The sequence below is a fragment of the Paroedura picta genome, chromosome 7 (genome assembly GCF_049243985.1).
Source record: "Paroedura picta isolate Pp20150507F chromosome 7, Ppicta_v3.0, whole genome shotgun sequence".
Taxonomy (NCBI): Eukaryota; Metazoa; Chordata; class Lepidosauria; order Squamata; family Gekkonidae; genus Paroedura; species Paroedura picta.
In genome coordinates this window covers 95,972,652-95,995,198 of record NC_135375.1, presented here as the reverse complement: position 1 = coordinate 95,995,198, position 22,547 = coordinate 95,972,652, and the positions used below count along the sequence as shown (strand labels likewise).

The following is a 22,547-nucleotide window of genomic DNA, read 5'->3' as shown; positions in this document are numbered from 1 at the left end:
GGAGGGTGTTTCCCCTCCAGTTTTCTTCCCAGCTTTTTAAAGGACATTTTTACCCCAATTTTTTCCTGGAAGCCAATTTTGTGTCAGCATAATGTTCCTACCAGTTTTCTTTGCCCCAGTCATTCCCACCCCTCTCTATCCCAATTTTCAATCATGATACCACTCGCTACCTCCCCCCAGCAGTGATTTCAATCACTATAATACTGTAGTGTTGTAATGATAGTTACACAGGTTCTCTAAATTCCCACCTTAATTTTCTTTTAAGTGTAGCATTTTCCTCACAGAAGGGAGTGCTGTGATGCTACCGATAACCCTACCATGAAGGTCCTCATGATTTAAGCCACTCATGGGGAAAAGGGGAATTAACTGGCTCAACAACTATAAAAATTCACAGGTAGGGGCAGATGTGTGGAAGAGCCTTGCCCAAACCAACTCCAGCACTTCTGGGTCAACTCCCAAGAAGAATTGGTTCTTATATGCTGCTTTTCCCTGCCCAAGGAAGTCCCAAAGTGGCTTACAATCACCTTCCCTTCCTCTCCCCACAACAGACACCCTGTGAGGTAGGTGAGGCTGGGAGAGCTCTGACAGGACTGCTTGGTCAGAAAGAGCACTATCAGGACAGTGACTAGACCAAGGTCACCCAGCTAGCTGCATGTGGAGGAGCAGAGAATCAAACCCGGCTCGTCAGCCGCTGCTCTGAATTACTATACCTACTGGCTCCAGCATGCAGAAAAGGTCTTGAGCATGAATGTGGAGTTCAAAAAATTAAATTAAATTGCATAATTAGGAGCTCAGCTCTCTTTTAAAAATGAACAGGAGTGACTTGAGGTCCCAGGGTCATTTTTTTTATTTTCAAAAACAACCAGTGGGCAGGGCACTAATTTGCATAATGCAAATGAAACCTGGGCTTCACACCGTTTTCCTGACCTGCCTATTTACTCTACTGGGATAAACATTCTGGCCCAATACACCTGCAATCCAAAGACCTCACGGCAACCCCAAGGACTTTGCAACTGGAACATCCGCCCAAACAGAGGCTACAAAGTGGGAAGCCGTCTCTTTTACATAAACGTGAAAAGCATGAAGCATGGCTACTCAGCACTAAGACCTGAGCTCTCTTCCGTAAGTTCTTGGGCAGTAAAACATGGCCCACAAAGAATGTAGCACGGCGGAATGTCCTTTCTCCACTTAGAGCTCCCAAATGCAAAATCTCGGATACTTGGGGACCTTACCATGTAGAGGCAGATTATGGCCAGCCCAGCCAGGCAGATCATCCGGCTGGGGAATCGAAAGTAAGGGTCCCATTTGTACACTTTCCGCTGGACCCAGGATTCCAGAGGCTGCCTGTTGGTAGGTAGGAACAAGAAGGTGGGTGATCGCAAAAGGAAAGTTGGTTTGTGGGGAAGAAATGTCTCCTAATTCCCCCTCCATCCTCAGGATCACTCTTCTCTCTCATCCCTCTTTCTCACAAAGTATGGGCCCAGCGAAGGAGAAGTTCCCAGCAGGCATCTGCTCTGTGCTACAATCCATCCTTTTAAGATTTGATTAGCACTGCTTCTTAATGGGCCTTTTTATTTTGCTTACTGTCAGCCAACAATATCTTTGCCCCCTACTGAGGGAGGTTAGCTGTTAATCAGGAAGCAGAGCTCCTAGCAAAACTGGGCACAAGGAGAAGGGGAGTTGGGGGTTTAACTCCCCCCCTCCAAAAAAAGGTTAAATACAAGAAATAATACAAAAAGCGACTCATTGAATCAATGAAAACCTATTAACAATGGTACGGGATAGAAAAATAATAGGGAGTTTTAAAATGCAAGAAAAAGTGAAAAAGAATGAATTAAGAAGTTTCACAGAGGATCTAGAATGTATTATAACCTTCCTTTTTTTAAAATATCCTGTGCACAGACCTGGCTCTTACAGAATTAGATGGAAAGCAATGGAGGGGAGAGTTATTGTTCCCATTTACATTTTAGCCACCTACTTGGAATCATAGAATCATAGAATAACAGGGTTGGAAGGGACCTCCTGGGTCATCTAGTCCAACCCCCTGCACTATGCAGGACACTCACAGCCGTATCACTCTCACACTGTAACCTGACATCCCCTTGAACTTCTACCCTTCATCTCTACAAGCAGGATAAAGTAGTTATAGGGGAGAAGTGAGCATACCTTTACCAGTTTCCCCACAGTTTTGTCTCCCCTCCCAGGCTAAATCAGTTTGAGGATATTTAACAAATCCCATGACCTTCCAAACTTCACCAAACTGTGAGCTAATTTTTGCTGCAGCATCCATCCTGTACAGTCTTACAAAACAGAAGGTGTCGGGGAGATAGGTTTAAGACCATTTGATAAAGCAACTAATCTCAGAACGGATCTTGATTAGAGCATAGCTGCAGGTCAGATTCTTTAAACCAGGCTTTCCAAATAGGGTTCCTTGACAGGAAGTCACAGCCTTCAGCTTGCAAGACCTGAGCAAGGTTGCCAATCATAGGAATTCATGACGGTCACTAATTCATAGGGTCACCATAAATTGGAAGTGAGTTAGCAGCATTTAATAAATAACAAAGACTCAAGATGGATCCATCTCTTGTCCAAATATTGAGCAAGTAGAAACCCAGCAGAAGGCGCAAAAACTTTGAACCAACCATTCCCAATGGCAGAATAGGGGCAGCGTTACATCAGGGAGGGTGGGGATGTATGAAATGCTAGGGAAAAGAGTGAGAATTGGTTGTTCCAGATTGAAAAGGCAAGTGTCTTTGGAACTGAATGGCTGACTGCTCACTGCTTTGGAGGCTTCCTCATCAGTCGCTGGACATAATGAACCTGATGCATCTCCAGGAAAGACCTCTCCTCCTGCAAAGGGGAGGGAAAGAATTGCTTATGATCCAACAAGCCATGTGATTCAGCAGTCAGAGTATTCAAAATACAGACAGAACTGGTTCTCTGAATAACAGAATGGGGAAGCACTCCTTGAAAATACACAGGCTAGAAGAATGGGGAAATGCACGGTATGTCAAACATTGCAAGAAAACTGGTATAAGATTTTTTAAATAGATGACACCTAAAGGAATTGGTAAAATGTCCAAGAAAACTGACGGTAAATGTTGGGAATGGCATGATGCTATTGGATCCTTTTTTCATATGTGGTGGAATTGTAACTTGGTTTTAAAAATTTGGATTAAAGTCCATGATCAATTGCAAACTGTGTTCCAATGTAAATTTGTATTGGATCAAAAAAATATGTTGTTGAGCTTTTTACCTGCAGGTCTTCCTAGGCGAGGGGCAGAATTCTTGCTTCATGCAACAGCAGCAGCAAGACAAGGACCGTTTATGCACTGGGAACTTCACTGCCCCAGGTCCTGTGCAGGAGCACAAATCAGAGGCGGATGTCGTGCACCAGGCCAAATGCTCCTCCATGTGGGTGCAGGAAGAGGTGGGGCAACCTGCCATGACTAAAACTCCAGCCTGCAGCCTGGCATGAAACCTCCAGTGCATAAACGGTATAAGTAATGCTTCTGGGCTGGAAGAAACAACAGGAGCCACACCCGGACGTGGGGTGTGAAAAACTCAGAGAACTAGCAGTGACGGCCAAATTTAACAGACTTGCTTAATCCTAGGCCGCCAGAAGAATTTCAAAAACACCGGGACAAGGGTTTAAAATGTCTGTGAAATTTCTGTTCTGTTTTTTTGTAAAATCTGTAAGCCTGTTAAAATAAACATCTGTAAGCCTGTTAAAATAAAAAAGAAATTACATAAAAACAAAAGAAAATACACACCCTGATAAGAGCGTCAGGGAGTTCAGCAGCTATATAAAAGACAGAAGCTTTACACCAGGGGTAGTCAAACCGCGGCCTTCCAGATGTCCATGGACTACAATTCCCATGAGCCCCTGCCACCATTGTAGTCTATGGACATCTGGGGGGCCACAGTTTGACTATCCCTGCTTTATGCAAAACTGCTGAACCAGCTCTGTTTGAGCAAACTCCAAACACATCAAAAGCCATCTCCGACATTATCAGACTCATTTCCCTTTCAAGAGAATGGGGTTCAGGGGGCTGTGAAAGTGCCCAGCAATTTTGGATAAGGATTTTTTTAAATCCAAGTGTAACACTGCAAGTGTGCTATTGGTGGTTGGAAAGGGATGCATCTTCTATGCTGAGGAACTATGGTTGTATTTTAAGGTCCTGGAGCAACTTCTGTAAGTTTCTAAATATGGAGAACATGGGCAGTTGGAGGTGCCTATTGGCTAGTGTTTGTGTCATCAACATACTTCAGCCATGGCCCAGCACAATTTAATAACTGTTTTGAAAATGTTGCAAATGTTTTTGCTGAAGGACATGTAAGATGGAAGATGGGTATGTTTGTGCCTAAAACCATATATTTCACTGGATGATGGATGATGATGCAGACAGACAGACAGATAATCAGTCCATCTGAAGGATAAAAGGGGGACAAGACTGAAAGCAGATTTCACGTTCAACTTGCACACCTGTACATAGGTAAGATAAATAATACATCTGAATTCAAATGAAGGGTACATAACCCATTCTGGCTGCTATTCAGAAAGTTGTCACATAAAGGAATGCTATGAGTCAATACTCACACTTGGAAGACCCAGCCGGAGACGAACCCATAACGCTTTCACCAATATATGGATAAATCTGCCCAGCAGGAAACTCAGGCAGAGCAAGGAAGGCCAGTAAAATAAGATTTTTTCATATTCCCCCACAACCTGTGCAAAAAAGGCTTAATTAAGAAAGGTACCTGCCAATATAGTGACCGGTCACTCCTATGCTCAGGACAGATGTGCAGCTATTGCTCCTCCACACCAAAGCAACACAGTGCATCCTGATTGGCAGAACTTGATCCAAAGCTACCTGTTTTCAGCTCCAACAATATTCAATAGCTTATATATTGCAAAGGCCCTGCTATCCCCAGCCTGCTTCTCTCACTAAGTCTCCCAGGAAGCTGACGACCGTGTTGGTCTGTGCCACCCTGAAAACATGCCTAGATATGCCAAACTGGAAAAAATAAAGGAAAATTTGGCAACATTAGTTGCAGTATGTGTGAATTTATCAATCGCCTTCCCTGCCCAAGCTGTGCCAAGGCCAGATGCGGCTATATTGTCCATCCCAAGTTATGCTATTGGCATCTGCAGGTAATGTCCCTCCGTTCTGCACAGAGGGGGACCGTGGCAGCTTTGTCAGCTGGAAGGCAGGACAAGCCAGTGAGAGGATGGAATGCATTGCAACTGGAAGGACACTTGGATAGCAAATACTGTTCTATATTATACTGGACTCAAAGATTCAAGTGGGTAGACGCGTTGGTCTGAAGTAACACAACAAAAATTGAGCCCAATAGGATCTTTAAAAAAGATTTATTCAAGGCGTGAGCTTTCAAGTGCAGGCTCTCTTCCTCAAACTAAATGGAACAAGGATCATAAGCGTCCAGATATAAGGCAATAGAAAAATAATGGCAAATTTGTAAACTGTATCATAATATCCAAATAAGCCATATTATGCCGTATGATAATTCTTTGCTTATGATTCTTGTTCCATTCAGTCTGAGGAAGAGAGCCTCCACTCGAAAGCTCACGCCTTGAATAAATCTTTGTTGGTCTTAAAGGTGCTATTGAAGTCAAATTTTGTTATACTGTACTGAAGTAATCCCAGGAATAGAAACAGAAGGGTAACTATATGTGTTTTTTTTTTAACTGTCTTACATCTTTTCTTGTTATTAGAACCTGGTTGCACAGTTGCTCGTTTACAGTATGCAAAGCATCCAAGCTAGCTGAAGAAGAGTTGGTTTTTATACCCCACTTTTCACTATCTTAAGGAGTCTCAAAGTGGCTTACAATGGCTTTCCCTTCCTCTCCCCACCATGGACACCCTGTGAGGTAGAGGAGGCTGAGAGAGCTCTGACAGAACTGCTGTGCAAAAACAGCTCCAACAGAGCTGTGACTAGGCCAAGGTCACCCAACTGGCTGCATGTGGAAGAGGACTGGGGGAATCAAACTTGGCTCGCCAGACTAGAGGCTGCCTCTCTTAACCACTACACCACATTACTGAGAATCCAGGACAGCAGTCTAGAAAAGACGGATGCTTGCTTTGCTGCTCTGAGAGGGAAGGAAATAATACTGGCCACGAGAGATCTTATTCATCTAGTTGCTCCTTGCAGTTGACCAGGAAAGATTAACTGTGCAAGAGACACACAGCAGTGATTGTGTGTGTGAAAGCAGATGGCTTTCAAAGCGAGTGCTTTGCCAGGGCTTTCCTCTGCAGAGCTTTCCTTGGGAGTCTCCCATCCAATTACCAACCCTACTGTGCTTCCAAGATCTGATGAGATCAGGCTATGGCCGCTATGCCACGCCATCTTTCTCCTCTATGCAAGACGGATGGGAATAAACGCCAGGCTGCCTACACCTTTCTTAACCACTGCACGCTATGCCGGGTCATTGTGTATCTGTTTCCTGTTCTGGCATGGTGACTTGAACATCTGGGCTCAGATCCCATCATAAACCTCTGTTGACAGAAAGGATTTCCCTCTGCAGGGTGGTGCCTCCCCTGCCTCCTTCTGCAGCCAAAAGTGATCTCCAAAATATTGTTTTAAGGGGACCTTCTAGGCCAGGGGTAGTCAAACTGCGGCTCTCCAGATGTCCATGGACTACAATTCGCAGAAGCCCCTGCCAGCGAATGCTGGCAGGGGCTTCTGGGAATTGTAGTCCATGGACATCTGGAGGGCCGCAGTTTGACTACCCCTGTTCTAGGCACTAAATGAGGAGGGATTCAAAAGCCTGCAGTGGGGTGGGGGTGGGGAATTTGCAAACATCGACCTTCCCTTGGAAATTTTCCAGGGGATCCAACACCTTGTGTGAGAGCTTCAATCTCCTTTGCTGGATAACAGCCATCTCTGAAACCAAGTTGGTGTCACAACCATGGCTCAGAGAATGACCTGTTATCACCCAGTTTGGGTTTCATTTCCAGTCTTAAATTCTAACTAGGGGGTCTTGGGACAAATTGTTTTGTCTCAGCCTCAGCCCCTCCTAGGGAACATGGTAGCAACAATTCTGGCCTGATTTTCAAGGTGGTTATAAAGAGTACAGAGATCAGTTCTGTGAAGCACTTTGAGTTCAGAGGAGGAGAGAGAGAGGAGGAGGAGATGTTAACACAAGTTGTTTGGATTTCATTTCACCGGCACTAATCCACGTAAATCCAATTTTTTTCCGGTTAAACAATGAACTTGTTGGACTGCCTGTTTCTGTAATCCATGCCTTCCTTTCCTCTTAACCCTACAGGCTGCTATTAAAAAAATAAAGGAAATCAAACTCAACCCCTACAAGAAGGAGGTCCTGGGGCTAGGTGGGAGGGAGCCAGATCAGGAAGCGTGCTTACCCAGCCTGGCCAGGGTGTAGATTATCATCTTGCCTTCTGCCAGGAATTTGGGGGTAATCCTGGATGCCTCTTTATTGATGGAGGCATAGGTCATGAGAGTAGCCCATCTGCCATTCTTCCACCTATACCAGGCAAGGCTACTAGTGCCCTATCTGTCCCCAGGGCACCTGGCCACAGTGATCCATGAGACAGTCACCTCTAGGACTGACTACTGTAACTCACTCCACATGGGCCTACCTTTGCCTTTGCCCCGGAAACTGCAGCTGGTGCAGAAGGCAACTGCCAGGGTCCTCACGGGAACACCTTGAAGGACCCACATCCAGCCCATGCTGAAGCAGCTGCACTGGTTGCAACTTGCGTCCCAGATCAAGTTCAAGGTTCTGGTGTCAACCTTTAAGGCCATCTGTGGTCTGGGCCACACATATCTGAGGGACCACCTATTGCCTTATGCTCCCCACAGGGCTTTATGCTCTGTGGGTGCAAAACTGTGGGTGGTCTCTGGCCCACAAGAAGCACACCTGGCCTCAACCAGGGCCAGGGCCTTTTTGGTCATGGCCCCGACCTGGTGGAATGAGCTCCCAGAAGAGCTGCAGGCCCTGAGGGAGATATCACAGTTCCAAGATGGAGCTCTTCTACCAGGCATTCAGTTGAGGCCGGGGCCATTAAGATCAAGGGCAGTTAAGACCAAGGGCTCTTCCTCAGCTTCGCTGGGACAGCAGGCCGTTCCTTTATCAATATCCCTCTGAGGCACCTGATAGGTTGGAGGTTGTTGCACGGGAGGGGTTTAGTTGAGGTTTTGGGCTTCACCACCTGGGAGGGTTAGGATTTTAAGACGGGAATTATTTTACTGCTGCATTATGGGGCTTTATTCTTTGTAACCTGTTGCGAGCCAGCAAGCTGGCTCACGGCGGGTAAGAAATCTAATAAATAAATAATAAATAAACATTTCAGGATCACTGCATGAGCCGTTCTTACTTGTCCATGTGGGCACTGTACAGTGTTCAGCAGTATGACTATAAACCTGAAAAACAAACAAACAAAAGATTGACACCTTTTACATTGGAGACAAAATTGCATCCACATCTGCTGATCCAGAAGTCACCATTCTCCAACAAAAAAATTGCAAAGGGAGAATGCATCAGGAAGCCTGAGGCCATCTCCCAAAAAAACTTAACCAGGATTTGGGGTTCTTATATTATCATAGAATCCTAGAGTTGGAAGGGGTCATACAGGCCATCTAGTCCAACCCCCTGCTCAATGCAGGCTCAGCCTAAAGCATCCAGGATAAGTAGCTGTCCAGCTGCTGCTTGAAGACCACCAGTGAGAGGGAGCTCACCACCTCCTTAGGCAGCCCATTACTTCCCTTGAACTTAGTGAACATTTTCCACAGGATCAAACACCTCGTGTAAGAGTTTTTATCTCCTTTCCTGGATAACAACCATCTCTGAAACCAAGCTCATGTCATAACAATGGCTCAGAGAATAACAGCATTCTCTGAGCCATCTTTTCCTGTTATTAGAACCTGGTGGCACAGTTGCCACTTACAGTATGAAGAGCACACTGTTAAAAGGCTCAGCAAAACCTGAGGTAAAAGGCTCAGCAACTCTAGGAACTCTAGTCTTGGTGGTAATGGAAACCATTTTAATTTATGCTATTGCCCACAAACACAAGGGCGGTTAGTCCCTCTGCACCCCTCCCTTATTTCCTTAAAGCCCACCATCTCTCTGAGTGGCATTCAGGGCAATATATCTCGGGCTACTTACCAAGACCCCGTATAAAGGAGTCCAAGGATGGCTCCTGTAATCCGGAAATGTGTTGAAAGGCAGGCGAAGAATGGATAGGAAGAAAGGCCAACCTCCATGGCACAGACTAGAATCACAAGAGCTGCAAAAAGATAGAAATTGTGGCAATCTCTCCTGGAGGGGCCCCTGATCTTCCATACCCTGATCTCAACCATATACCTGGAGGAAGAGCTCCGTTTTGCAGGCTCTGCAGAATACAGGCAGCTCCTGCAGGACCCTCAGCTCTTCCAGGAACTCATTCCACCAGGTTGGGGCCAGGTCCGAAAAGGTGAGCTTCCCGGAGCCCAGGAACCACCAACAAGTTGGTTCCCGCAAAGCCCTCTTTTTCCCCACTACCAGGATCTCAGTGGCTTAGATCATCATTCCCCCCCCCCCTCATTTTCCCACAACAATCTTGTGAGGTAGGTTAAGCTGAGAGAATGTGACTGACCCAAAGTCACCTAGCAGGCTTCCATGGTCAAAGTGGGGATACTCCAGATAGCTTTCCCCCCCCACTAATATGCCAAGGCACAAGTAAAATCACTGAAAAGGAGGGAGAAGAAAGCTCTTTTATACTCCGCTTTTCACTGCCTGAAGGAGTCTCAAACCAGCTTCCAATTGTCTTCCCTTCCTCTCCCCACAACAGACACCCTGTGAGGTAGGCGAGGCTGAGAGAGCTCTGAGAGAACTGGGACTGGTCCAAGGTCACCCAGCTGGCTGCAGGTGGAGAAGCAGGGAATCAAACCCAGTTCTCCAGATCAGAGGCTGCCCGTCTTAGCCACAACACCAAGCTGGCTCCCTGGAGGATGTTTTATAAGACTCTCTTGATTTCAGCTCAGCCTTCTAAAGTGGTGGTTCACCCTGGACTCCTGGAATTCAACTACTGTCAACAGGAGCACTTCCCTTCAGCATTGTCTCCACTTTAAAACAAAATCTGGAGAAACCCCAATCACTGCAGGGAGTGGTGCTGTCCATAGGGGAGAGACAAACATTGTGAACTGCAACCTTCAGTGCGACGCATTTCTCTAATTTTCAAATTCTTTACACAAATAACTCAGGGAACAGAGGATTCAGTCATTGCAAAACTGATTCATGCACCAGGGTGGAATTTCTGGATGGGAGCCATTTACCTCGAGCCCATTGGGGCACTTGCACAGGGATGTATCCTTCTGAGAACAGGATCATGACCTTGCTAGCTGTAGCCCCAAAGGCGAAGGCTAGAGACCACCGATTGTGGAATGCCCCTAGAAAATCCAAGGGTCTGTGAACAAGAAGGGTTGGAACTTTACTAAGTCAACATCTGATGTGCAGGTACATGTTGTCTGGCTGGGGATGGCTGCCATGTTTTAACTCAACACAGGTGAATACAGAAGAAACACAGAAGATTACAAAAGGACTATAGAAGAATACAGAACATAGAAGAATACAGAAGAAATGCTGTAGCAGCCAACCATAGAAAAGGGGAGAATCAAATATTCTAGGTAATAAGCAAAGCAAACTGGGAACCGGGAGTTTATGCTTTGATTCAGGCATTCATTGTTCAGTTTGTCTGCATTTTCAGAGAAAGTAACTAGGAATTTAATTTCTGAGGTCTACAGAGCCTTATGGATAGCAAATAGGAAAGGGGGGGGGTCTGCATTAGGAGATCAAGTTGGTAGAAATGCACCCTCTCAGCAAACAACATAAGTAACCTTCTAGGGGTGCCAACCTCCAGGTAGGAACTGGGGATCTCCTGGAATTACAGCTCCAGACTCCAGAAATCAGTTTTCCTGGAGACAATGGATCGTTTGGAGGGGGAACTCTTTGGCATTGCACTCCATTAAGGTCCATGTCCTCTCTGGGGTCCATCCTCAAATCTCTAGAAGCTTCTCAACCTGGATCTGGCCAACCCAACACCCCATCTCCTACTGGTAGCCCTAACAACCCAGCCTTGGGAACCAGGGTACAAGCCTATGATTAGCAGATATACATGATGGAAAGTTACGAGCATAGCCTACAGGCAAAAGTTGGGTCTGATGACTGAGAAAGCTCAAGTAAGGTTGCCAACTTTGGTTTGGGAAATCCCTATTGAATTGGGGTATGAAGCATGAAGATGGAGGGGTTTGAGAAAAGGAGGGATGCAGTGGGCTATAATGCCATAGCGCCAACCTTCCTAAGTAGCCATTTCCTCCTGGAGAGCTGATCTCTGTCATCGGGAGATCGGTTGTAGCAACACCAGGAGGTCTCCAGGCCCTACAGGCAAGACTAATCTCTGGAGCCGTTCTTTATTCAGACTCAGTGGACGCAACAATCAAAGTGGAATTTTGAATCAGGGTGGAAGGGAGACTGGATATTTTTAAAAGCTCACTTATCTCCTTAGCCTTCTCAGAAGCACCCACTTGACCATGGTTGGGAAAAATTTGGTTTTTGCTTATGTTCCAATCATGTTCATTTTGTGGATCACACTATTTTGTGGATCTGAACTATTTGTTCATGGGTTATGTGGCTCCTATTTGGAGGGGTCACCAGTACCTATAAAGTCAAAGGGAGCAGCAGCAAGAGTTGCTCTAGACTCACATCACAATCCCACACTGTCTCTGGAGAAGGGGCCCTTGTTCGTCGATGGGTCTTTTCCCAGGCCTTCTCTCGAGGCAGGATAGCACTATCATGATGGCAACCTGCAAGAAGGGGACAAAGTCCATCAATGGGAATGTGTCAATCCAGAGCCTTGTTGAGGCAGAGGGAAGCTGGTCTACTTACTGATGGAACAAGCGAATAGTGTAGAAGGTGTTGCAGGTCAATTGAACTTTTGCAGGTTTCATTTTTCAGCACCCTGATCAGGGAACACAAAAGTAGATAAACAGACGTTATTTGAAAGCTACAGACACTGTGAACTGAGGCAGATTGTAAGCGGGTGGGCAGAAGGGATTGTGTTGGTGCTTGTCTCTTGTGGTCCTTTCTTGCATGCCTCTTTGGGATTGCCTCTTTGGGATCAAAAGGCAAATTTTTTGAGCTGGAAGAAGATGGCAGCTCAGTAAGCTGCTACTCAGCAAGCTCCCAATCCAGGTGGGGGCTGAACGCATTGTCGATCAGCAGAAACAGGTGAGGTGTGCCAGCCTCACCTATTATCTCCCCCTAGGGACTTTCTGAGCTCAAGGAGGCCCTAAACTGATCAATGGAGAGGCATTCTCCGAATCAAGGAGCTGTCTTTGCCATCTTCTTCCACCTCACATTTCTCAAATTTCAAAGGCATATTTCATCCAGACCAGACTGGCCAGGGATTCTAATTGTGGGGGCATCATCTGGGCATGGAATTAGGGTCACCATGGGTGGGCAGGTAGTTATGAATTTCCTGCATTCTGCAGGAGGTTGAACTAGATGACCCCCAGAGGCCCCTTCCAACTCTATGATTCTATGAAAGTTTCCAGCTCCCTTAAATCTGTTCTAACCAGTTCTCTATATGAAGCTCAGCTTCTGCTGGGAACATGAAGAGAACACAGGGGAGAAAGAGCCCCTCACTAAAACAGAAACTTCAGCATATTCAAACTCTTGTATCAATTTCTCCAAATCCTTTCTGAGCCCTTCGGAAAGCAACATAAATATGAGTCTATGCTGGCTCGCCTGGAAAGCCCTGGCACATTTGAAGGGGGCCACAGATTGGAAAATGTGAGCAGGAGAGACCAAAGGGTTTAGGGGGGGGCATGGTAACTGAACCAATAAAATAGCCTTATTGTCATGTAAGAAACTCAATATCTATTGGCATAACAGAGGACATGGGGGATTTCCAAGTGTGAAATTGATCACAGAGGCACTGAAAAATGAGAACTTTACTGTTTATGTTTATACAACGATATGCAAGAAAGATTTAATGACCTGTGAAACCTCAGAATACCAGACTGGATTTTGAAATACACAAACACACACACACACACGCAAAAGCTGCGGCAGAAATTCAAGAGAGTTTGATTGATCTTCAGAGCGATGTAATTGCACCTTGTCATTTTGGTCAGTTTCAAAAAGTTTTTTCGGTCATCGAGAGGGATCTGCCAAATATACTGTGGGGAAAAGCCCCCCCAATTTTCCTATTGCCTTTCCCTCGACATATTTGGCTGAATGCGGATTCAGTCAGGTCGTTTCCTTGACAAAATCCAGGAAGAGAATTGATTCCGCAACAAGAGGTGACCTCCAACAGACATTGTCTAACTTGGACCTTGATATGATGAAACTTGCAAAAAAAGCCCCAAGTGCAAGGATCGCATTAGGCCTGACAGTCCTTTAAAAGGTTTTTTTTCCAGTTTGTCGGAATGTTCACATTTCCTTGGTGTTCTTTCACAGTTTGTGTTGTGTTGCATCCTTGTTTGATAGGGGGCCCTGGAACCCGAGAAGTGCTCCCAAAAGGGCCATGGCTGAACTACTCTGACTGTGATGGTCCCGCCCGCCCCCTATTATCTAGCCAGTACCATTCTACATGTAGTTTAAAAGCCATTCCTGTGGGTACTCTCCTCTGCAGCGAACAGGAACTATTCTCTTCCCTCCTTCAAGCGACAACCTTTCAGGGCAATCATGTCCCTTCTCTCTTGTTGTCTTCCCCCCTGGTGCCTTTCCGTGTGCTGAAACAGCTGTGGGGGCTGTTTTCATCTGGCTAAATTTTCTTTTAAAATGGTATACAAGGCTACAGGTTGAACCCATGACCACCGTAACATAGTTTGGCCCTCATCTAAGATTAATAGAAAGTGAATGAGAGAAAGAGAGCCTACCGTGTTTTTAAAAAAAGCATTTTTAGGTTACTTTTCTCCCCAAAGGATCCAAAAGATCTTACAAAAGGGGGTGAAGGTCAAATTACCAAAAAAGAAAGAGAAAATAAACAAATCTCAACAAGGGGATGCCAACCTATCTCATCAACTCAAGGGCTGTTGTTCCCAAACGGTTGTTCTAAAAAAAAAGGCTTTTGTCAAATGAGCTTTGCTTAGGGATGCCAACCTCCAGGTTGGAAATGGGGATCCCCTGGGATTACAGTGCTTCTCCAGACTACCGAGAATAGTTCCCCTGAGGAATAATGGATATTTGGGAGGCTGGACTCTATGGCCTTGTGCCCCACTGAACTCCTTGCCCTCCCAGGCTCTCTCCCCAAATCTTCAGAGTTTCCACGCCTGGATCTGGCCATCCCTCCCCCATCCAACAGCTTTTATCATCTGTCAAAGAGCTGCCACCTCCCCCCACCTTCTCCTTTTAAATGCCAATTACATTCCAGCTTCCTTTATTTCAGTTTTATTTTTTTTAATGACATCTCTTTGCTGGAGGGGCAGAATCTTTCACACTCTGCCCACCTGCACTTACATAAGGTTGCCAGCTCTGGATTGGGAAATGCCTGGAGATTTGGGGGGAGGAAAGCCTTCAGCGGGAGGGGGGAGTGTGGTAAGGGCAGGGTCCTCAGGGAAGTATAATGTCATCAAGTCCACCTTCTGTTGTGGGGAGAGGAATGGGAAGGTGACTGTAAGCCGCTTTGAGCCTCCTTCAGGTAGGGAAAAGCGGCATATAAAAACCAACTCTTCTTCTTCTTCCCCCCAACAGTCCCTTTTCTGTAACCTAGTGGTCCCCAACCACCGGTCCGTGGCCCAGTGCCGGTCTGCAAAGGCCCTGGCACCGGGCTGCGGCTCCCTCTCCCCGCCCCCCCCCCCCACAGTAAAAAACTTCCCGGGAAGCAGGGCTGCGCATGCACGTATGCGCCATGCGCGGCCAAAATCGCGAATGCGGGCACTTTGCCCTCCCTGCTGCCGCTGGTCCCCAGCCTCAAAAAGGTTGGGGACCACTGACATAGAGGACAGCCACCAAGAGATCTCCAACCACCACCTGGAAACTGACAGCTGTACATTAGAAGAATTGATCCTTATATGTCACTTTCTCTACCCAAAGGAGTCTCAAAGTGGCTTCCAATCACCTTCTCTTTCTTCTCCCCACAACAGACACCCTGTGAGGGAGTTGAGGCTGAGAGAGCCCTGATATTACTGGAGAAGAAGAGTTGGTTCTGATATGCCGCTTTTCTCTACCCAAAGGAGTCTCAAAGCGGCTTCCAGTCGCATTCCCTTTCCTCTCCCTACAACAGACACCCTGTGAGGGAGGTGAGGCTGAGAGAGCCTTGATATCACTACTCGGTCAGAACAGCTTTATCAGTGCTGTGGAGAGCCCAAGGTCACCCAGCTGCTCGCCAGATTAGAAATCCGCATTCCTAACCACTACACCAAGCTTTGAGCAAAGTATACCAAGCTGTTCTTCAGACAGTATTAAGGTTCTTTGATTTTTTTAAATCACAGATTTGTGCTAAAGTTCCAATTAGTTTGGACCCCACTGGGATACAGAGATGGATTCAAAGCAGTAGGTCACAGGTGAGAAAGATAAACTGGGTATGCATACTCCATACCCACCACAGCCTGCTGATGAGCATCACAACTGAGAAGGATTTGATCACAAGACTCTCTGGCCCTCAGCATTCAATCTTTAACTGAATTCAGTGTTGTTCCTCTCCCCTCTGCCACAAAATCCAACGCCCACTGCCCTTTTCAATGCCTTTCCCTTAATTACAGCAGATTCCTAATTCTCTTGATCTAATCTCCCATGGTTTTATGTACCTCTGCCAGGTTAAATGACAACAAGCAACATGAGCACAACTATCTGCAAAGTGCAATTGAAAGACAGCCAAAGGTCACGCTGGCAGAACACCGATCTTATTAACAGTGCTCGTGGAGCCTGGCGTGTTGCACTTGGTTAGGCATCTGGATTGAATGCTTTGCACAACGGAGTCACCACCTCCAGGTTTTACTTCCTGGGAGAGTTGGGAAAACAGTGTGTGTTTGGGGGAGAGGGGGTAATGTTGCTGAACAATATTATGGGTCCCAGTGAAACATGAATGCCCAGCCAAATAACCGGGCCATTTTTGGAGCAGTGGGTTCATTTTTATGAAAATTTGGTTTCAGGAACACAAATTATCATGCATTTTGTCTGCAATGAATATGATAGAAAGCAGTTTTATATCATGCTAATCAGGGCCACGCCTCCTTCTCTAGAACTAGGCCTCCCCTTCCATTTCTTGCCGTAACTATCAAGGCCATAACTTTCAAGGCAAGTGAGAAGCCAGAGTGGTTTGCCATTTCCTTCCTTCCTTCCTTCCTTCCTTCCTTCCTTCCTTCCTTCCTTCCTTCCTTCCTTCCTTCCTTCCTTCCTTCCCTCCCCGGAGGCTCAGGGCGGTTTCTTCCTTGGTGGCCCTCCATCCCAGCCCCGAACATAATTGGCCCTCCATCCCAGCCCCATAACATAACATGGGTGCCTCCCCACTCCACCAATCCCCCCTGCAAAAGCTCCTAATCATTTCCCTACCCAACTCAAATGCCCCATAACCATTCCCTTTCCCTTTCCCTTTTTTCCATGCCCTGCTGCCGATTCAATATAACACACGAGCTGCTGAGAATCTAGAACCGCAAAATATGGATAGCCCACCCAAAGGGAGCCTCACGATCAGGACTTCAAGGCCCAAACTCACCATGTGTCTGTGGAGATGATTGTGGCCATTGCTGGGAAGATCCGTGCCAGAAAGATGTGTTCAATTTTAGATTCGTAAGTAAGCAATTACACCTCCGCCAAGGATTTTGGGGTCCTGCTGTGCACCCTGAGCCTTGTACAATGCAGCTTTTGCTTCTACCTTTGAGCATGTGGGTCTATCGCTTGCAGCGATTCTCAGCTTTCCGCAACAGTCCCCGTGGGCACAAAGCAAACATTTAGTTAAACATTGACTTTGTGCTGGCGTAAAAAGCGGATTCTGCAGTTCTTTTGCGAAATACTCTGAGAGGTTTCCTTGTTAGTGACAGATGCTGTAACCCTCCAGAGCGATCAGTACCAAGCTCCAGCCAACAGTGACAATACCAACAACAGAATCAAAGATAAGATGGAAAAGTGTGAAGGCTCATAAGGTACAAAGCTGTTGCTAGTGCACACATGGTCATTTAACCGTGACTGGCATTGGCTGGAGGCAGGATTGCCAACTTCCAGGTGGCACCTGGAGATCTGCTATCGCAGTTGATCTACAAGCAACGGCAATCAGTTCCCCTGCAGAACATGGCTGCATTGGAGGGTTGATTCTATGGCCTTATAACCTGCAGAGATCTCTCCCCTCCCCAAGGGATGCACCCCAGCTATGCCCTTTGCAAAAAGGGAAGCGGCTGCAATCCTTGCATTTTTATTCCTGGTTTACCAAAAGCAAGACAGGTCAGGCCAAGGCGAGGTTACCCATAATGCTTTGCATGCCAGAAATAAGCCAAAAGTGGCCTGTGTGTGAAACCAGGTCTCCAGCAAGAGATTTCCTGGATGTGAGCTGTGCCTGCCCAGTGTTTTTAGAAAGTGGGAGAGGCCAGGTGTAGTTTTTGACTAGCAAGCCTTCTAGTGGACCAGAGGTTGGATTGGCTGTACAGGATATTTTAAATGATGCTTTGGTGGCAGCTTCCACCACTGCCCAAGGATCTTCAGTGAGTGATGGAAGATATGCTGCGGCAGCCATTTTGTGGTTGGCTTCACCTCCTGTGGCAGCCATCTTGCAGCCATGCATACCACCCCATCAGAATTCTGAAGGCATCAACAGGCTCAAAACAGATGGGGGTCTCTGTTTAGAGCAGGGGTAGTCAAACTGCAGCCCTCCAGATGCATTCGCTGGCAGGGGCTCCTGGGAATTGTAGTCCATGGACATCTGGAGGGCTGCAGTTTGACTACCCCTGGTTTAGAGGATGTAATAGTATGTGGTCCTTGACACATTGAATTTTATAGGTGTTGAAAAGGGAAAAAACAGAGATTAATTTTGCAATTAGAGGATACAAGTGTGTGTAGGGGGTGACAGGTCAACAAAGGAAGAAGCAATGTGGAAATGCCACCACCACCCCAAAAAAGAAAACCATCTACCTCTCCAGGATTCTCAAAACCCTCAAGGTCTTGAGTGGAATGATTTCTTCTTTCCCTTCTGCTCCTTTTGTTTAAGTGACTCCACAGCTGTTTATAATATTCTATTCCTTCCGTGACTTAACCCAATGGCAGGACGTTGATTAAATCAGCTATGCTAGATTTGTATCTAAGGCTTATTCATCAAAAACTCTTTTTGTGGAAACTCTGGATGAAAGGTCTGAAAGCCACAATAAACTCAGAGCATTGGTCATCAATCTTAAGTAGTTTAAATGTACCAGTAAACATCTCTGATTAGAAAACATAATAAAATGCTGTACCAGTGGCACCCGTCTTCCGAGAAACTGGTGAAAATAATGAGCCTCTTGTGGCACAGAGTGGTAAGCGGCAAAAATGTTGTCTGAAGCTGTCTGCCCATGAGGTTGGGAGTTCAATCCCAGCAGCCGGCTCAAGGTTGACTCAGCCTTCCATCCTTCCAAGGTTGGTAAAATGAGTACCCAGCTTGCTGGGGGGTAAAATGGTAATGACTGGGGAAGGTACTAGCAAACCGCCCCGTATTGAGTCTGCCATGAAAATGCTGGAGGGCGTCACCCCAAGGGTCAGACATGACTTGGTGCTTGCACAGGGGATATCTTTACTTTACCCAATGAGGATTGTTAGGTATGTGGAGCTCACAATGCCAATTTTATACATATTTGGTGGAATAGAAGAACAGCAGAATTCTGGAATATGATCCCTACAGTTTTCCCCTAAAGGTATAAAGAATTACCATTATCCCCGTAGGATTCTTTTGTTGAATTATGTGGATTTCCTTATTAAGGATGTCCATGAATTTGTTCTTAGTGCTATAACATCTGCAAGGTTAACATTCACTCAAAATTGGCAGAATATAATTCCAAGGAAGGAGAATTGGCTAGAAAAATTAGCAGAGTGTATTTGCTTATGTAAACTGTTTATTACATGGCCAGGTGTCTGATAAGTCAGGAAAACTGAATGTTTTTTTAAAAAAATCTGAAATAAAGATAACGTTGAGTTTTTATAATTGATACTTATACGAGCTCTGTAATATGTATCCTGTATTTCAGTGCTTTGTTTGCATCAGATTTATTTCTCTCTTCCCTTTTTAAAAAATCAAATAAAATTTACAAAAAAACAAAATAACCATTTTATGACTATGCTGGTATCCTGCTAGGATTATTTACTTTATAGTCTGTCTCCCTTTCTCGCCAAGGCTCCAGGCAGACTACACAATGTAAACCAACACACTCAAGAGGATGAAACACCTAATACACAATGTAATAGGACTAGGATTACAGAAATATGAAATAAATCATAAGAATCACACATGGTGTATTCAATAACACAGACAATGCTACTACGCAAGTAGAAAACAATGCAGGGAGAGTTGGGTAATACATACAGCAAACCATGCCTACTTGGCATGGTAATATAGTCTACAAGCCATGCTTGCAGGGGTGGCCAAACTGTGGCTCTCTAGATATCCATGGACTACAATTCCCATGAGCCCCTGCTAGCATAATGCTCACAGGCTCATGGGAATTGTAGCCCATGGACATCTGAAGAGCTACAGTTTGGCCACCCCTGCAAGTTCTTCTTTGGCCTGGAAACAACATCCCTTCCCTCCCCCGTATGAACCTACGCACACACACTGGTCTTCTTCAGAGGCCCTGCTTTGGTTTGAGGCTAGATAGATAGATGGCAACATGAGAAAGGACTTTCTTGATCCTAGCACCAAAACTTCGGAACTCCCTCCCCGAGGAGATTCGTCTGTCTCCTTCTAGCGGTGAATTCCGCCAGCAGGTGAAGATTTTTCTTCTTTCCTTTGGCACACTCCCAATAACAGTGAAGAGCCCTCCTGCCTTGCCCTGGTGTTGTTTATGTGCTTTTATTGAATCATTTTATCATTTTAAATCTTGCTTTGAACTGTTCAAATGGGGACCTGAGTGAGGCCGCAGGTCTCCAGTGTCCTCTTTCGGCATCTGCAACAGACCAACTGGGCAAGGCCAGGGACGGGGGATGTAGAGAACTCCATGTAAAAAAAAACAAAAAACACTGAGTCTTCATAGCTGATAGCCTCGCATGTAGCCGGCTCCTCCTCGGTGTCCTCTGGCAGCTGGCGTTGGGCTGCAAGGCATGCGCACCAGCCTGAGTCTCCTTCTGCAGAGCTCCAAGGGCTCTGGCAACCCTGGAGAGGCGGGAACAGCTGGCTGCCCTTTGGCTCCTGGGTTAAAGCTGGAGGGCTGAGGCGATTCCGCATCCACTCTTTGCTGCAGTTCACAGAACTCCTGAATCTCATTCCCCTGTTGCTCACTGCTGTTTGCTGCCAATCAGCCACACTGGGTCTCTCCTCCTGCAAGGGGTCTTCACTGTCGGTAGTCCCCGGCTAGTCCACAACACCCTGACCATGTGGGAAGGTGGTTTAAAAATGTTTTTAAATTAATTAAAGCACCTTTCTGAACCATTCTGTTATGACTATAACCCTATTAACTGACATGCCCTTCTCAACAATTCTATCTAACAGTTTGCGGAATGCCAGCAGCGTGGGAGTGTCTGTGGCTCAATGGAAGAGTGCTTGGCCTGCAGTGCTTGGCAAGCAGAAAGTCCCCGGTTCAATCCCTGGCATTTCTAGTTAAAAGGATCAGGCACTAGGTGATGCGAAAGGCCGCTACTTAGGGCCCTGGAGAGCCACTGTCAGCCAGAACGGACGATACTGACCTTAATGGACTGTTGGTCTGATTCAGTATAAGGCAAGTTTCATGTGTGTTCCACAAAGGAGGGGGGGCACAGCAGAGAACATACATATACCAGACAGTTGCTCGTCTTGCCAATAGCAAGGTGGCACAACCAGAAGACCTTGCTCAGGTAAGCAAAGGTGTCATGGCACGGCTTCAAGAGCGACGGCGTCTAACCTGGCAAGCTGGGTTTGACCTTGGGCCAGTCGCAGCCCTGATAGAGCTGTTCTCACACAGCAGTCAGAGATCTCTCAGCCTCTCCTACCTCCCAAGGTATCTGTTGTGGGGAGAGGAAGGAAAGGTTATTGTAGGCCACTTTGAGACTCCTTCAGGTAGTGAAAATGCAGGGTATAAGAACCAACTCTTCTTCTTCAAAAGGGCTTCCATGGTAGCCATTTTGTGGTTCACTGTACCACCCAGTGGTAGCCATTTTGTCATGGTGCTCAACTGCTGCTCTCAAAATTCCAAAAGCGATCACAGGCGCATTAGGTTGGAGACTTCCCACTCTCAGTGGTAGAGAGGTCAGGTTCCCTGCAGGTCTTGTTTCAATCACAATTCATAGTCTGCCCCTCAGACGGTTTCGTGGTCTTCTCTGTGGCCCCACTTCAGCAGCAGACCGCATCAGACAGAACACTTTACAGGGAATTCCGCAGGCTGAGGAACTGATTTTGGCTTCCTGAGTTTCGTAAGACTGGGATTGTTCAGCAGCGTGTACAGCAGCAGCCATCTTGTCCTGGCTCTGGCTGACACCCTACAATCTAAAAGAAGGGAACAGGACATCATTTCAAAGCCTGTTTGAGACATACATCCCATACATCCTCTTCCTGCCATTATGGACAGCTCCTAAAGTGGTATCTCCACAATATACCCTTCCCTTCCCCTGGTAGTAATACGATTTGTTCACTTTTTTCACTTTTTGTTCACTTCCGCCCCAAAAAAACATTAGAAGTTGAAGCACACAATGATGTGTGAACAGAGGCAATGGGAGATAACAATGCCTCTCTCTCACACACACTCTTTTCCTTTCTTAAAAAATGCTGTCCACCATCAGCCACGCTGTTTGCACTAAATTTCAAGTTTCCAAAGGAGAGAGGGGTCAAGACAGGGGCATGAGGTACGCCTCAAAACATTGCCTGCCACACTGAGTCCTGAAGTTTGATACACCCACGGCATGAGTGTAGCCCTTGGTTGATGATTAGTGGCCCGAGACCATAGCATAATTTCTAAAATTAAATTTTAATCATCCATAACCACACACCTATAAATGCAAGAATTAAAAAAAAAACAGTAAAACTGACGTTTGCTTCATCAATAACACAATTCTGATACAAACTCCTCAAAAACAATCTTAGGAAAGGATGAATATTTCAAAATCATTTTCTCAGGAATTTATCTCTTTCTGCTTCATATTTTGGACAGTAAAAGAGAACACAGGATAGTTTCTAAAATGTGGGGTGTAATTGTGAACATTTAGTTTGTAATGCAAAGCTATGGCAAATCTAGACAGCATCCTAAAAAGCAGAGACATCACCCTGCCAACAAAAGTGCGTCTAGTCAAGGCTATGGTCTTCCCAGTTGCAATGTATGGCTGTGAAAGTTGGACCATAAGGAAGGCCGAGCGTCAAAGAATTGAGGCTTTTGAACTCTGGTGCTGGAGAAGACTCTTGCGAGTCCCTTGGACTGCAAGGCGAACAAACTGGTCAGTCCTA

The 22,547-nt window shown here is 46.1% G+C and overlaps 2 protein-coding genes across 4 annotated transcripts in view; both read right to left on the bottom strand.

The window, feature by feature from the left end:
- LOC143841346 (stimulated by retinoic acid gene 6 protein-like) overlaps positions 1-17,229 on the bottom strand; it is a 29,934-nt gene extending 12,705 nt beyond the window's left edge. Inside the window, exons 1-9 of one of the 2 annotated variants that reach the window (XR_013232672.1) lie at positions 16,683-17,229; positions 11,909-11,981; positions 11,726-11,826; positions 10,300-10,430; positions 9,152-9,272; positions 8,364-8,409; positions 4,601-4,729; positions 2,780-2,850; positions 1,233-1,344 (exon numbers count right to left, since the gene is read on the bottom strand). Coding sequence is in view for 1 of the 2 variants with exons in the window: in XM_077345521.1 (XP_077201636.1) it covers positions 1,233-1,344; positions 2,780-2,850; positions 4,601-4,729; positions 8,364-8,409; positions 9,152-9,272; positions 10,300-10,430; positions 11,726-11,826; positions 11,909-11,981; positions 16,683-16,711 (813 nt within the window). In the remaining variant the exon portion in view is untranslated. The remainder of the gene's footprint in view (positions 1-1,232; positions 1,345-2,779; positions 2,851-4,600; positions 4,730-8,363; positions 8,410-9,151; positions 9,273-10,299; positions 10,431-11,725; positions 11,827-11,908; positions 11,982-16,682) is intronic. The other variant, XM_077345521.1, reaches the window with a different exon arrangement.
- Positions 17,230-19,018: 1,789 nt separating this feature from the next.
- Positions 19,019-22,547, bottom strand: part of LOC143841343 (stimulated by retinoic acid gene 6 protein-like) — a 57,793-nt gene continuing 54,264 nt past the window's right edge. For both annotated transcript variants that reach the window (XM_077345519.1, XM_077345520.1), the window contains exon 18: positions 19,019-21,596. In XM_077345519.1, the coding sequence (XP_077201634.1) occupies positions 21,460-21,596 (137 nt within the window). In that variant the 3' untranslated portion in view covers positions 19,019-21,459. The remainder of the gene's footprint in view (positions 21,597-22,547) is intronic.